Consider the following 12,984-nt stretch of genomic DNA (forward strand, 5'->3'; position numbering starts at 1 on the left):
ATAAAACATCTCTTCAGAATCTGTGCTATCCTTTGGTTACCATATTTTACAAATGCTTTTTTCTTTTTAATCGAAAGCATAGTTCTACAAAAAAAAATTTTTTTTTAATTGCATGCTGAATCTGGGTTTCTCACCATTTGACAGTGATAAAACCTGCAAAGAAAACAATACTGTCCCCACTTTGACACACTCACAATCTACGTAAGAGGTAAAATCAACATAGATGAGAAATATCCATGAATACATATGCTAAGAGATGCTTGGCCCCCTGGTCTCTGTAGTCACACATTGTTGCTTATAACACACTTTACAGATAGCCACTGGTGGACCCTATTTTACCAAAAACTCTACAAATTCTGTGCGTTCCTATTCTCATCTGATTCTAACCATAACTATCTGTAAAGGAAAGCTGGAGCCACACCACGGACTTAAGAAATGTTCTACTCATTTTTGTCCCTCTCACTGCCATTAAACTACAATTGTACCTTTAGCTGTTTAAATCTGTTTGTGCTGAGACATTTACTATGTTTCTGTGTAATAAGATGGTTGCTTTTACACATGCACAAAAAAAAAAAATCACAAGATAGAAGTACCACTCAAATAAAAAGCACAGCTCCAATTCCATCTGAGATATTTCATGAAGTCATCCATTCTCTTGGCTGCCACATATGTAAAAATTCCTAGTTTCAATATGATTAAACTTACAGTGTCTAGCATCTGAAGTACTTTGTCCTGTTCACAGGCATCTAACCCATCAATAATAACCACCAGCCTTGTCTGATTCTGAGTGAAGCCGTCAATGGTTTTTGCCATTCTGGCCATCAATTCCACTTCACACTTAAGGACCTGCACAAAAAAGTGTATAGAAAACACCAAAGATACATTTAAAAAAAAAAAATAAACATATTTTTAAAAAAGCATGGTAGAAAGTCATTTCATAGGAAGTAAAGACCTTTTTTTTTTTTTTTAAAGACCAGTTGCCAGTTATGGTTCCACCTAAAACTACGTAGTGAGTGCTTCACAGTGTACAAAGTGACCACACACAAGTAAAGCATTTCATTCTCACAGTGACACTAGAAGGTAACACTGTCATACCCTATTTAAAAAGGAAAAACTGGGCTGAGGGACTTACTTCCCAAGATCACAGGTGCTCAATGTCAGAAGACTTAGATATGAACCCAAATCCAAGTGATCTATATATCACACTATAGCTAGATCCCTGAAGGGATCTGAACTTGAGCAAAGGAAGGGGATGGAGAAGTTCTATGAAGTTCCTTTTAGCTCTAAAAATTTGATTCTATTTTATATGTTTTGGTGGTTGGGGTTACTCTTTTTAAAAATTCCCTCCTGGGCCCTAGAGGGAGCTATACTGACATACGTGGGGGACAGCATGAGCCAGGATCAACTCCCCCCTATCTGGTTGTGGTGGTGGTAGAAGAATTACCACCTGGAGTCCCTGGGTGGTGCAAAAGGTTAACACACTTGGCTGCTAACTGAAAGGTTGATAATTCAAGTCCATTCAGTGGCATCTCAGAAGAAAGGCTTGGCGATCTACTGAAAAACCATCCATTGAAAACCCTATGCGCAACAGTCCAATCTGCGACTGCTCATGGGGGTGGCACAGGACCACCAGGCAGCATTTCAGTCCACTGTGCATGGGGTCACCATGAATCAAGGGCCAACCTGACAGCAGCTGAGAGCAGCTAGTGACAACAATAATTACCACCTATGAAAAATCTGCTAATTCCTTTGAGTATAGTATAAAAGGGTACTTTACAAAAACATGCTATTAACTTTTGACTTTTTTCACTCTAAATATGTATTTCCGCAAAATAATTTTTGGGAAAAATAAACTAAAAATAAATGCAACACTTTTAACATTTACAGAGTACACTCCCTAAAACTCAAATGATCATAGTCACAATCAGCATACTCGTATTACAATTATTTTCTAATAACCAGAGAAGTGCTTACTTTCATGAATCCTTCACTTTTCAGTTTGTGCAATTTGGAGGCGGCATGATGTAGGCGCTTTCTCTGAGAATTTAGGAGCGAGTCCAGCACTTGCCACCATGTCCGACAGTTCAGCACAAAGGCCAACCCAACGACAGATGCAACTGATATCAGAACAGCATTCACTGTCAGATGTTTTGAGTCCACTCTGAATATGGCCAGAAGAGTGACTCCCGCAATGATGCAGACAAAGATAAAAAGGAAGATGACAAAGGATGGAAGACAACATGTTTTTTTCCATTTCTTTTTACCTGTAATAGATGGTTTTAACAATTACTCGTGTATCAAGGATCTAGAAAATTCTAACCATCATAAGTTACAGCTATAATGAAGCTGATGTTTAATGCATGCTTTCATGAAAATAAACAGAAATGAAACGAAACTTGAACGCTCATCCTACACACAGACACACACACACACACGCGCGCGAAAGGGAAGGAAGCCCTACCCTGTGAATCTTCAGTCTTGAACACTCGGAAAAGCCTCGTTGCCAAGAAGCCAAACTCTCTTTCACAGGCATCTGAGAGGGTAGCGATCATTTCAGCCATTGAAGTTTCTCCGCCCACACTGGACAGCCTGTTGTAATCTGTAAACAAAAACCTTGGGAGAAAGACCAAAGAAAATATTACTCAGCTACCTAAAGTAACAAGTAATTTTAACATATGTCATATCTGTAGCATTTTATCCTGTTTTCTTTGTCTTTTTCAAAATACTGCTTTTAAAATTCTAAGGAGGGTAAAGAACTCGCCATCAGTTGTCTTCCACTTCTCTTCTTAGAAAAAGTCAGTAACAAAAGTTAAATGCGGCAGAGTTACGTTAAGTAATTCTGACTGCAGGGTGAAAATAAACTATGACAGGGTGTAGACAAAGAGTATCAGGCACCTCAACAGACCCCACGATACAGTGTTTAAATGACAGCACTGTATGTCGGAAGGGAGCCAAAAAGAATCATACAGAGAGCTTTCTAAGCACCAAATGAAGAGACTGGGACCTTGAGAAAACATTAATTAACAGTCACGAAGAATTTCAAGCCCAGTGTGGCACAGTGGTCAGCAGCTCAACTGCCAACCAAAAGGCCAGCAGTTCGAATCTATCAGCTGCTCCTTGGAAACCCTATGGGACAGTTCTATTCCATCCTATAGGGTCACTATGAGTCGGAATCGACTTGAAAGAAACTGGTTTTTTTTTTTTTAATGCCATTTAAGAACTCAAGTTCTGGAGTATCTGAAACATCTACTAAGGATTTAAAAAGATGTTTTAAAATATTATTTTCACAGTTATTCTTGGAAATAACTGGATCATTTGTACTCTCAGTCTCTGAATGGATATTATTTTTGCATTAGTTCCTTTCTCCCTTCCATTTCTAAATTAAACTCTCATCTCAATCCATTGGTAAGCATTCCTTTTAACACACAATCTGGGATCACAGTGTTCTATACAGTGTGGTCTTGGCTTACACTATTTTAATTGTTCTACTTATTAAAAATACCATCTTGGTAATTTAGAATGTTTTTGTTTTCCTTAAAAAACATTTTCTCCAATTATTTTATTCTATTCTGTATGTTTTCTTTTAAACTTTTTCATTTCAAATCCTTTTCTTAATACTTAATCCTATATGCTAATTACCTGTAAACTCTTACCTGAATTTTCTCTCTTATATTCATGGTTTTGGTATTTTATCTGACTTGGCCTATTCACTTTTATTTTCATCTGATTTACTTCATGAGAATTTTTAAAATATTAATCTCTTAGTGAATTTCTAATTCTTTAGCTAACGTCTATTGAACTTCTTTTGCATTCAATTTTCTCATCTTATTCCTTTTTTTTTGTCATTGTGCTTTTCTCTGGTGTGTTCTGCCTTTCCTTTATTACCTGATTTAAATGTTTTCTGAATTGTTTTCTCATATATTTCCTATTTGATCTTAATAATAATTTACACAGGCATGTAAACGTTATTTCCACAGATGAGGAAATAGCAGCTCAGAGGACCTAGCTGAGTTGCCCAGAGTTACACACTAATCTGAGGAAGTGCCAGGGCTCCTCGAAGGATCCAGGTTGGTGCCTGCAATAAATGCCCTTTTCTCAAAGTATGTTCCAAACGATGATAACAGGTAACACAGTGGAAAAAAAGGTTTATGGTAAAATAAAATTTGGTGAATCAAAGTTAAGCAGGTTCCTTACGGCAAGGTGTCTCTGACCCTTTAATGTCCAAGAGAGACATAAAATACAAAGTGTTTCTCAAACTTATTTCACCAGGGCATTTTTCTGTTTCCATATGAAAAGTTTAAGGGACCAATGCTTTCTGGAACACACCTTGAGAAATGATACATTATAAGCTTTATGAAATAAAAAAAAATTTTTTTTTCATCATCTTAGTAAAGATTACTTCTGTCAAAGGAACCAACTCACCTCACAGGTAAAGCTTTAGTAGTTTGCTCTGGCAGTTCAGGTGGGTTCACAAACATCAGTTTGAGGAGGAGTTCCAAATATCCAATATGTCTTGCCAATCTGGTACTGAGGACCCAGGCCCAATTCCAACTCTCGCCTTCTCTCCGTCCACCAAAGTAAATCACAACTGAAATGCGGTTTGAAAAAATTTTCCAAAATAATCATCAGTCAAGTAGCTTCTTTTCTCTAATAACAAAATTTCCGATAGTCAAATATCAATAATGACAGGTAGGCTTACATAACTTTTCATGGTCCCATACTATTTCCAAACGACTACTCAAAGAATTTCTCAATGAACCTCCCCCAACACACAGAAGGTATGTAAACAATGGAAAGTAACCTGACTAAAATATGACCTAAGAAACACAAATCAGAAAGACGTCTTAAACAGAAATGTATCATGTAGTTCAGATTGTGGTTTATCACTATTTGCAACTGTTGAAGTTACCAATTCCCCCAATAACCCAGGCAGTCAATCTATTTCTTCCCTTGCAACCGAAGATACCTCAAGAAGAGGAGCTATATTTTATTTTTCTACTTTGCTTTTGGATTAAAAAAAAAAGTCATGATGAAAATGCTCAATTATCTCCTAACTTAAGCCAAGAACAAACTAATAATGGCTATGAAGCCTTATTTTCAGAAAATATTTAAATGTAAACCATTAATTAACATACAAAAGGATAAGTATAAATTAAAGAGCCTGTTTAAATATGCATAACTAGTACATTCGTTTTCAAAACTACTCCAGACAGGTTGTAGACAATGTTCCTCTAGGTCAATTTATAAAATATCAAGAAAATCAGCTTTCTCACCCAATTATGAAAATCACTTACAGGTTTTAACCTTTTATGACCTGTGGGACATAGTATCCCACCCATTTTTTCCAGCTCTCAGGCTTCTTGGAACTCTACTTTTCCCACTAAAAGTATCTGCTGCCCTCCAGTGGGGACTTGTATAATAGTGAAAGGCAAAACAAATGTTCATTGAAGCAGCAAATTGGGGTATCAGCCCTTAAATATGAGGTAGTGTACCCAGGAAGTGTGATTCAGTAAAAATTTCATCTCTTTTGGCTTTTGTACAGCTAGACAAGCCTTGTAAGCATATTTATGGTTTCCCCGTGATAATGAGGGAGCCCCGATGGGTTTGATATACGTGTGTGTGTCACAATAAATCCTGCCACCCAGGATCGGTGGGATGGGCACCCACCAATCCTGATACCCAAGAACCCCTCGAGGTTCATGGGAACCATATATTCCCAAATAATATTTCCAAAATTCAAGCACTCTCCATAAGTCAGCATGCTTCCATTAGTGAAAACACATGGTATTAAAAAAAATTCAAAGCAGAAAATAATAGGGTCTTAAAAAGGTTAAGAGACAGATACAGAGTAAAACAATTGAGTTTTGACATTTTCAAAAAAGATAAAAAGCAAAGACTTACTAAAGAATATATGTAAGAGAGCCAAAAGGCTCAACGACACTGCTATTCCAAGATTTGGGTCGACAGTAAAAGCAAACAATAAACCAAACCCTCCACAAAGTAGCAGGGTAAGAAATACTATAAGCCATGAGAATTGAAACAGAGGTTCAATCTGCTGTCCTGCAAAAGTCTTCATTTCATCTGAAAGAGAAATTAGTATGAAAACCTTATCCCTGTTTTAAGATACACAACTTTTAACTCAATCTGAAATTTTCATTTTCAAAATAAGCATTTACTGGGCATTCTACTAAATCCCTAGGGTGCTGCTACTTAGCCATTGTAAGCAATGTTCTTTTTTGATAAACATAAAAATCTCACTCCCTAGAGGCTCAGCTACCCTTGTCTCACTCGCTCCCCTTTTTCATATTCAGAATATACAAAATCCTTTTCCCACTGTCAAGATTTTGTTGGTATTTATCTTTTGTAGTTTGTATTACACAAGCAGCAGAGTACTCTTTACATATCCAAAAATAATTACTTCGTTTATGTGTCTTCGAACTACATTATTATCACCCCCATTCCTCTTTGGTATTCCTCTTCACCTCTGCCCCCCTCCAATCACATTAGAGAATACTGTTCTTAAAGGTATGTGCTAAGCCAAAGGAGACCCGAACAAGTCATGCTTTCTTGGGGGGGGAAAAAAAAACTTGGAGAAATTTTTACAGGCAGTACTGAAACCTGTCCTTGAAGAATGAGTAAGAATTTGCCAAGAGAAGGTGTGTGTATTGGGTGGGGAAGTGGGGAAAAGAGCCGTTTAGGAAATAACTAATAGAGGGAGCAACTGAAGGAAAATATACAAACTGTTCTTGTAAGAGGAACTAGCCCTCCGTGACTGCACCATGAAGTACACACGGGAGATGGTGCTGGAAAGTGTGAACCTGCAAATTAATGTCGGTGAAGGGCCCTGAATATTGTAAGCAGCACATCCAAAAAATCTGCTACCAAACGGTTTTAAGTGGCGTTACAACATGAATGGATCTGTGTTTTAGAAAAAGAATGCAAGTGATTATGCAGAGGATCAACCAGAGCAGGGCAAAAGCCTAACGAATTCACGTTAGTAAACTGTGTAACAACAGAAAACTATGTCATATACAGGGACTTTCTATAAATACATCCTTTACCTTCTAGTTTCTTGAGTAAGAAAGATTTCCCACTTCCCCACTGTGCATATAACCCCACACAAATGGGTGGCTGCATGGTTGGTTCGCTCAGAATATCTGCCAGGGCACTGCTATATAAATCATAACCAAGCATGTCACCATCAGTTTCAGTAGGAGACAAGTGTCCTGCAATTATAAACATGCCATATGTTTACATTACAGTGACATTACTCTTAGAAAGGAGTATCAATTTTTATCATTTAGAGAAAAAAAAAACTTTATATGAAACGTTTAGATCTATATAAAAATAGGTACAAAGATTCTTAGATTAATACCATAGTTCAATTTAAGATACCTATTGATTGTACGATGCATCATTTTTTTTTTAATATTTTATTGTGCTTCGTTTACAGAGCAAATTAGTTTCCCGTTCAATAAGTTATACACAAATTGTTTTATAACACTGACTGCAATCCCTGCAATGCGTCAGTCAGCACCCTCCCCCTTTGCACTCCAGGTTTCCCATTTCCATTCACCAGGTTTTCCTGCCCCTTCCTGCCTTCTCATCTTTGCTTTTGGGCAGGTGTTGCCCATTTGGACTCATATACTTGATTGTTCTAAGGAGCACGTTCCTTACAGGTGCTACTGTTTTATAGGCCGATCTAATATTTGGCTGAAAGGTGAACTTTGGGAGTGGTTTCAGTTCGGAGTTAGAAGGGTGTCTAGGGGCCACTGTCTCGGGGGTTCCTCCAGTCTCTGTCAGACCAGTAAGTCTGATCCTTTTTGTGAATTTGTATTTTGTTCTACGTTTTTCTCCCGCTCTGTCCGGGGCCCTTTATTATGATCCTGGCCAGAGTGGTCAGTAGTAAGAGGCATCATTACTATATTCAACTAAAAAAGAAAAAATGCTGCCAAACTGTGGTATAATTCCTCTCTTATCCATCAATTATAGGTCACATTCCAATTTCAGAGGTGTTAAAATGTGGAACAATGTGCATTTTAGAATCAATATAATATGGTAATTAAAACATAAACTAGTACATAAAAATAAATGTAAGATGTGGAGTCGAAATTGGCGCAACGGCAAGGGGTTTGGTTGGTTTTTAAGAACTATATAAAGAAAGCCACGAACTGTTACTGAAGGACAAAACAGATGATCAGAAAAACAGAAATTCTATGGTTCCAGACAGAAGGGTTCAACAAGTTAAAGACAGTTAATTCTCCCGAAACTAATCTATCACTTCCAGGCAATTCCAATCCAAATCCCAAGAAGAGCAAATAAGAATAGCTAACAGAGAAAAGTTCAAAGACTACCAAAGGGTGGCCGTCACTAGAGAATCGAAATGCACTATAAAGCCACAACAGTTAGAACATCACAGAACTGGCACAAGCTATTGGCATAAGCGGCATTTCACGTCAATGGCGAAAGGATGAATGAGTAAGTGGTACTGGGAAAGTAAGCCAACCATTTGGTAAAAAATAAAAAAAATTCCACAAATCTCTTACCTAAAATAAGTTTCTGAAACATTAAAAAATCAGAAAGTAAAAACCATCTAAGTACTAGAAGAAAATATTGGAGAAAAAACAACTTGCTAAATCTTTGTGTGGAAAAGGCCCTGTTCCTCATTAAAATACTAAGAACTTACAGGAAAAGACAGAATAAGCTACAAAAACGTCTAATTTTTAAGCGGCAAATTAAAAGTCACCACCATACAAAGAATCAGCCTGGGGAGGGAAGGGATGCAACATATAGGATGCATCCAGGATCAATATCCATAACATACAAAGACGCCTAAGAGAAAATTTTTTCAAAATATTAAAAACTCACAAAAAAAGTGGGCAAAAATACAAAGAGGAAAATAGCAGAGCTATAAATACCCTATGAACATTTTAAAAGATCTCAATTAAACTAATAGTTTTAAAATGCAAATTAAAATGGAATTTTTTTCTCATTGATCTAATTAGCAAAAATATAAAGGCTGGAAATACCCAGTGTTAGCAAGGCTGTAGGCAAACTGCGCTATCACATTTGGCCAAAGGGAGAAAAAACGGTTACAACCATTTTGGAAAATATACCAAAACTGTGGGCATGCGGTGACTTGGCAATTCTACTTCTGGGAATTTATCCCAAGAAAATAATCCTAACACTAAGAATTAACGGCTATACATCTAAAGATGTTCACTGAAGCACTAGTTGTAGTAGCAAAACAAACTAAATATAGAGGACTAGATAGACATGGTTAGAACCCACAATGACAGATTACATAACAAAGTATGATACAGTTCATTACCAAAAACTTTTAATGACCTTTCAGCCTAATGATAAACAGGCCCATAAAATAAACAATAATACCTTAGAGGAATGTGCTCCTTAGAACAATTATACTAGATCAAAGGAGCACATCTGCCCAAAAGCAAAGATGAGGAGGCAGGAAGGGGCAGGAAATCAGGATCAAAGGAAACAGGGAACTTGGGATGGAAATGGGGAGAGTGCAGACACATTGTGGGGAAGGAAGCCAATGTAATGGAACACTTAACGTACAAGCTATTGAATAGGAAACTAATTTGCTCTATCCACTTTCACCTAATGCGCAATAGTTGAAAAAAAAAAAAGCTTTCTAATACATTATGGCCCAATAAAACATTTTTATAAAGGTAAAGAGAAGTCTGGCGGGTCATTAGAACAATTACCCAAGGTAGATGGCAGACAACAGAGAATTTACACTTTCTCCTATATTCATATCTTCATTCTTTGAATTTAATGAGTGTACATTACTATTATAATTACAAAAATATTTTAAAATAAAAAAAATTCATAATACAAGAGAATCATACTTAAAAACAAGATCTGAGTAAGAAAGTAAACTTGAAAAGTGGCAGGATTCTATCTCCTGTTGGTTTCCAGAGCCAGCATATTCCGTTTTTAATTCCAGTAGAAAACTGTTCTCTCTTTGAAAGACCTACCTATGAATGATTACATTCTCAAATGCGTTCTTTTCAATCAAAAAACTATTTTAGTACAATATTTAAGACACTGTGCTAGACATTACAGAGGACACAAAGATAAGAAGAAACAGTCCCTGACGTGAAGAGGTTGAAAAGAAGGGAGAAAATTCTAAAAGAAATACAATAAAAGACCATACGTAGTAAGTATAAAAAAGGAATTACAAAGTGCTTATGTACTGAGGTGAAGTAAAAGGATTAGTTACAATTTCATGGAGAAAGGGACAACTGATATGAAGCGTGAAAAATGGATATGATTTTAACAAGTGGAGAGGAGGTGGAGAGAGTATTAGCTGTAGTGGACAAAAGACAGGGAAGTATGGACAGAAGACAAAAGTATGGAACTGGAAATGCTTGGGCTACATTCAGAAAACAGTGCATTTTGATAACAGCATAATGTACAACTAAAAAGATAATGGGAGAAAGACTTTTAGAAGAGTTGGTTAGATTCTGTAGAGGTCTTAAAAGCTGACTGGTGAACCCGAATGCACTTAATTTAGAACGCTATAATAAACAAAAGAGTTTTAAACAGCGAGGAGCATTTTCCACAGTAAAATAATAGCTTTCTCAATTTCTATATTCTCCAGTTAATTGACAAATGCAAAGTGATGTCAGCCTCTATTTTTTCAGGTTTTTTTTTTTTAATAGAACATTAACTTTTTCACAACTTGGACAGAAACAAAATCCATTACTTACTGGCTCCAAATATTTGAGTTAAAATACTTTTCTGATGGCTACAGTCAATGTTGTACGGGGTCTCGCCTGATTTGTTGGGCCTGTAAAGTAACCGCCCATCTTTGGGATTTCTTAAAAGAAGTTCTGCCAGCTTCCGACTCCTCCCACGAATAGCAATATGCAAAGGAGTATCCCCTTTCTACAAAATAATGGGAGAAAACATGAACTTTTGTAATTTTTACATATAGAATATACATACAAATAACAATGCTCATGTTTCTGTAAAACAGAAAATTTGAGCTTTTCATATTTTTTTTTTATGTACTGGGTATGTAAAATTACACATATATAATGTTAACAGAGTACACACATTAACTCTTATTTCTATCCTTCCCCGCAATCTCTCTAACTCCTTGTTTAGCTTTTCCCCCATATTCCTCTAGAATAAAAGTCATTCTCTCTTTCCGTCAACTCTCTGAAAGAGAAGAAGAAACAGGCTTTCTCCTTCGGGCTCCTCCCAGGACACGGATTCACTTTCCTCACAGGCTGTTATCTACCCATCATCCAGACATTTATCGTCCAAGGATATAAACCACCTTCCTCGACTGATTTGGATTCTATTTCACAGCTTTCTTCTCTACTTTGTCTAGAAGCCTTCAAAATCCATGCCGATACCCCATCTAACACTAGTGATCTCATCAATTTCTATGACCTTTGTCAATTATCCACCATTATGGTGTCCTTAAAACTTCAATACTCTACATTCTCACCTGAGTTTTTTCTGTCATATTTATCCTTCTCTGACTACTACCTCTACAACCTCTTCCATTCTCTTCAACTTTCACCTTTTCCTTCTCACTTACCCTTTCTGACATCAATCCACCTTATTCCCTCACTGCAATCTCCAGCTACTTCAACAGGTCCTTCTCTCCTAATCTGTTGGCTTCACCAGCCACCCCAATGCTGTCCTCTCCAACAGGCTGGAGTCCCTCCCTCAGCGTCATCACATGGCTTCTCTAGACTGGTGTCCAGCCCTTCCCCCACCTCCCTTGCATTCACCTTCTTTGATCCCACTGCTGTACTGCAGAGAATTGCTAAAGAAAATAATGATTCCACTACAAAAATCAATTCAACGCAGAAATTCATTGAATCCTTGCATCTAAGTAGTTCACAATTAAGTGGGAAAATGCTATGAAAACAGAAAATTACAATTCAATAGAGAAAGTGATATAACAAAGGCTTGTGTAATGTGCTATTGGGAGGCAGGAATCAGAGTAACTCTTGCCTGGAATCCTATGTAAATCTTTTATGAACAGATACAGCATTTTAACCACGTCTTAAAAAGTGAGCAGACTGGAAGCTCACCAAGTAGACAAGGGAAGGAAGGAAAAATCCAGGTAAAGAAAATAGTAGAACAAAAACAGGGATAAAAGGTGGTGGTGCGGTCAAGAGCACGATAAATAGTTCAGTGTGTTGGAGTGTACGGGTTCATGTAGGGAAAATGATAGCAAATGAGGCTGAAAACGTAAGAGGTCAGATTATCAGAAATCTTGGTTGTGTTCACTCTAAGGTAATTGAAGTGTATCTTGCAAGAAATGAGGACTCATCAAAAGTTTCTCCAAGGTAAATAAGGTAACGTTATATTTCTCTTTCAGAAAAATAAATCTGGGTCAATCTCATGTATAATTAGAGGAGGGAAGAGACTTGAGGTAGATAAAGTAGGAAGCTGGCATTCTGTCCAACGACAGTCCTTTATGCTTTTCATTGTTTGTAATTCCTTTCACTAATTCACGTTAACTATACACAGCATTCCAGAACACTTAATTGTGCTCATAAGGAACCTGTACATAGATCAAGAGGCAGTTGTTTGGACAGAACAAGGGGATACTGTGTGGTTTAAAGTCAAGAAAGGTGTGCATCAGGGTTATATCCTTTCACCATACCTATTCAATCTGTATGCTGAGCAAAAATCTGAGAAACTGGACTATACGAAGAAGCGGGCACCAGGACTGGAGGAAGACTCATTAACGACCTGCATTATGCAGATGACACAACCTTCCTTGCTGAAAATGAAGACGACTTGAAGCACTTACTAATGAAGATCAAAGACCACAGCCTTCAGTATGGATTGCACCTCAACATAAAGAAAACAAAAATCCTCACAACTGAACCAATAAGCAAATTATGATAAACAGAGAAAAGGCTGAAGTTGTCAAGGATTTCATTTTACCTGGATCCACAATCAACACCCATGGAAGCAGTAGTC

General features: G+C 37.1%; 1 protein-coding gene across 12 annotated transcripts in view; it reads right to left on the reverse strand.

Annotated features, from left to right (window-relative positions):
- KIDINS220 (kinase D interacting substrate 220) overlaps nt 1-12,984 on the reverse strand; it is a 128,843-nt gene that overhangs the window by 63,039 nt on the left and 52,820 nt on the right. For 9 of the 12 annotated variants that reach the window (XM_064295005.1, XM_064294999.1, XM_064294996.1 and 6 more), the window contains exons 12-18: nt 10,740-10,917; nt 7,062-7,226; nt 5,902-6,081; nt 4,423-4,588; nt 2,462-2,613; nt 1,975-2,264; nt 706-846 (exon numbers count right to left, since the gene is read on the reverse strand). In XM_064295005.1, the coding sequence (XP_064151075.1) occupies nt 706-846; nt 1,975-2,264; nt 2,462-2,613; nt 4,423-4,588; nt 5,902-6,081; nt 7,062-7,226; nt 10,740-10,917 (1,272 nt within the window). The remainder of the gene's footprint in view (nt 1-705; nt 847-1,974; nt 2,265-2,461; nt 2,614-4,422; nt 4,589-5,901; nt 6,082-7,061; nt 7,227-10,739; nt 10,918-12,984) is intronic. The other 3 variants (XM_064295002.1, XM_064295003.1, XM_064295006.1) reach the window with 3 other exon arrangements.

This window comes from Loxodonta africana, chromosome 12, assembly GCF_030014295.1.
Source record: "Loxodonta africana isolate mLoxAfr1 chromosome 12, mLoxAfr1.hap2, whole genome shotgun sequence".
In the NCBI taxonomy this organism is placed as follows: Eukaryota; Metazoa; Chordata; class Mammalia; order Proboscidea; family Elephantidae; genus Loxodonta; species Loxodonta africana.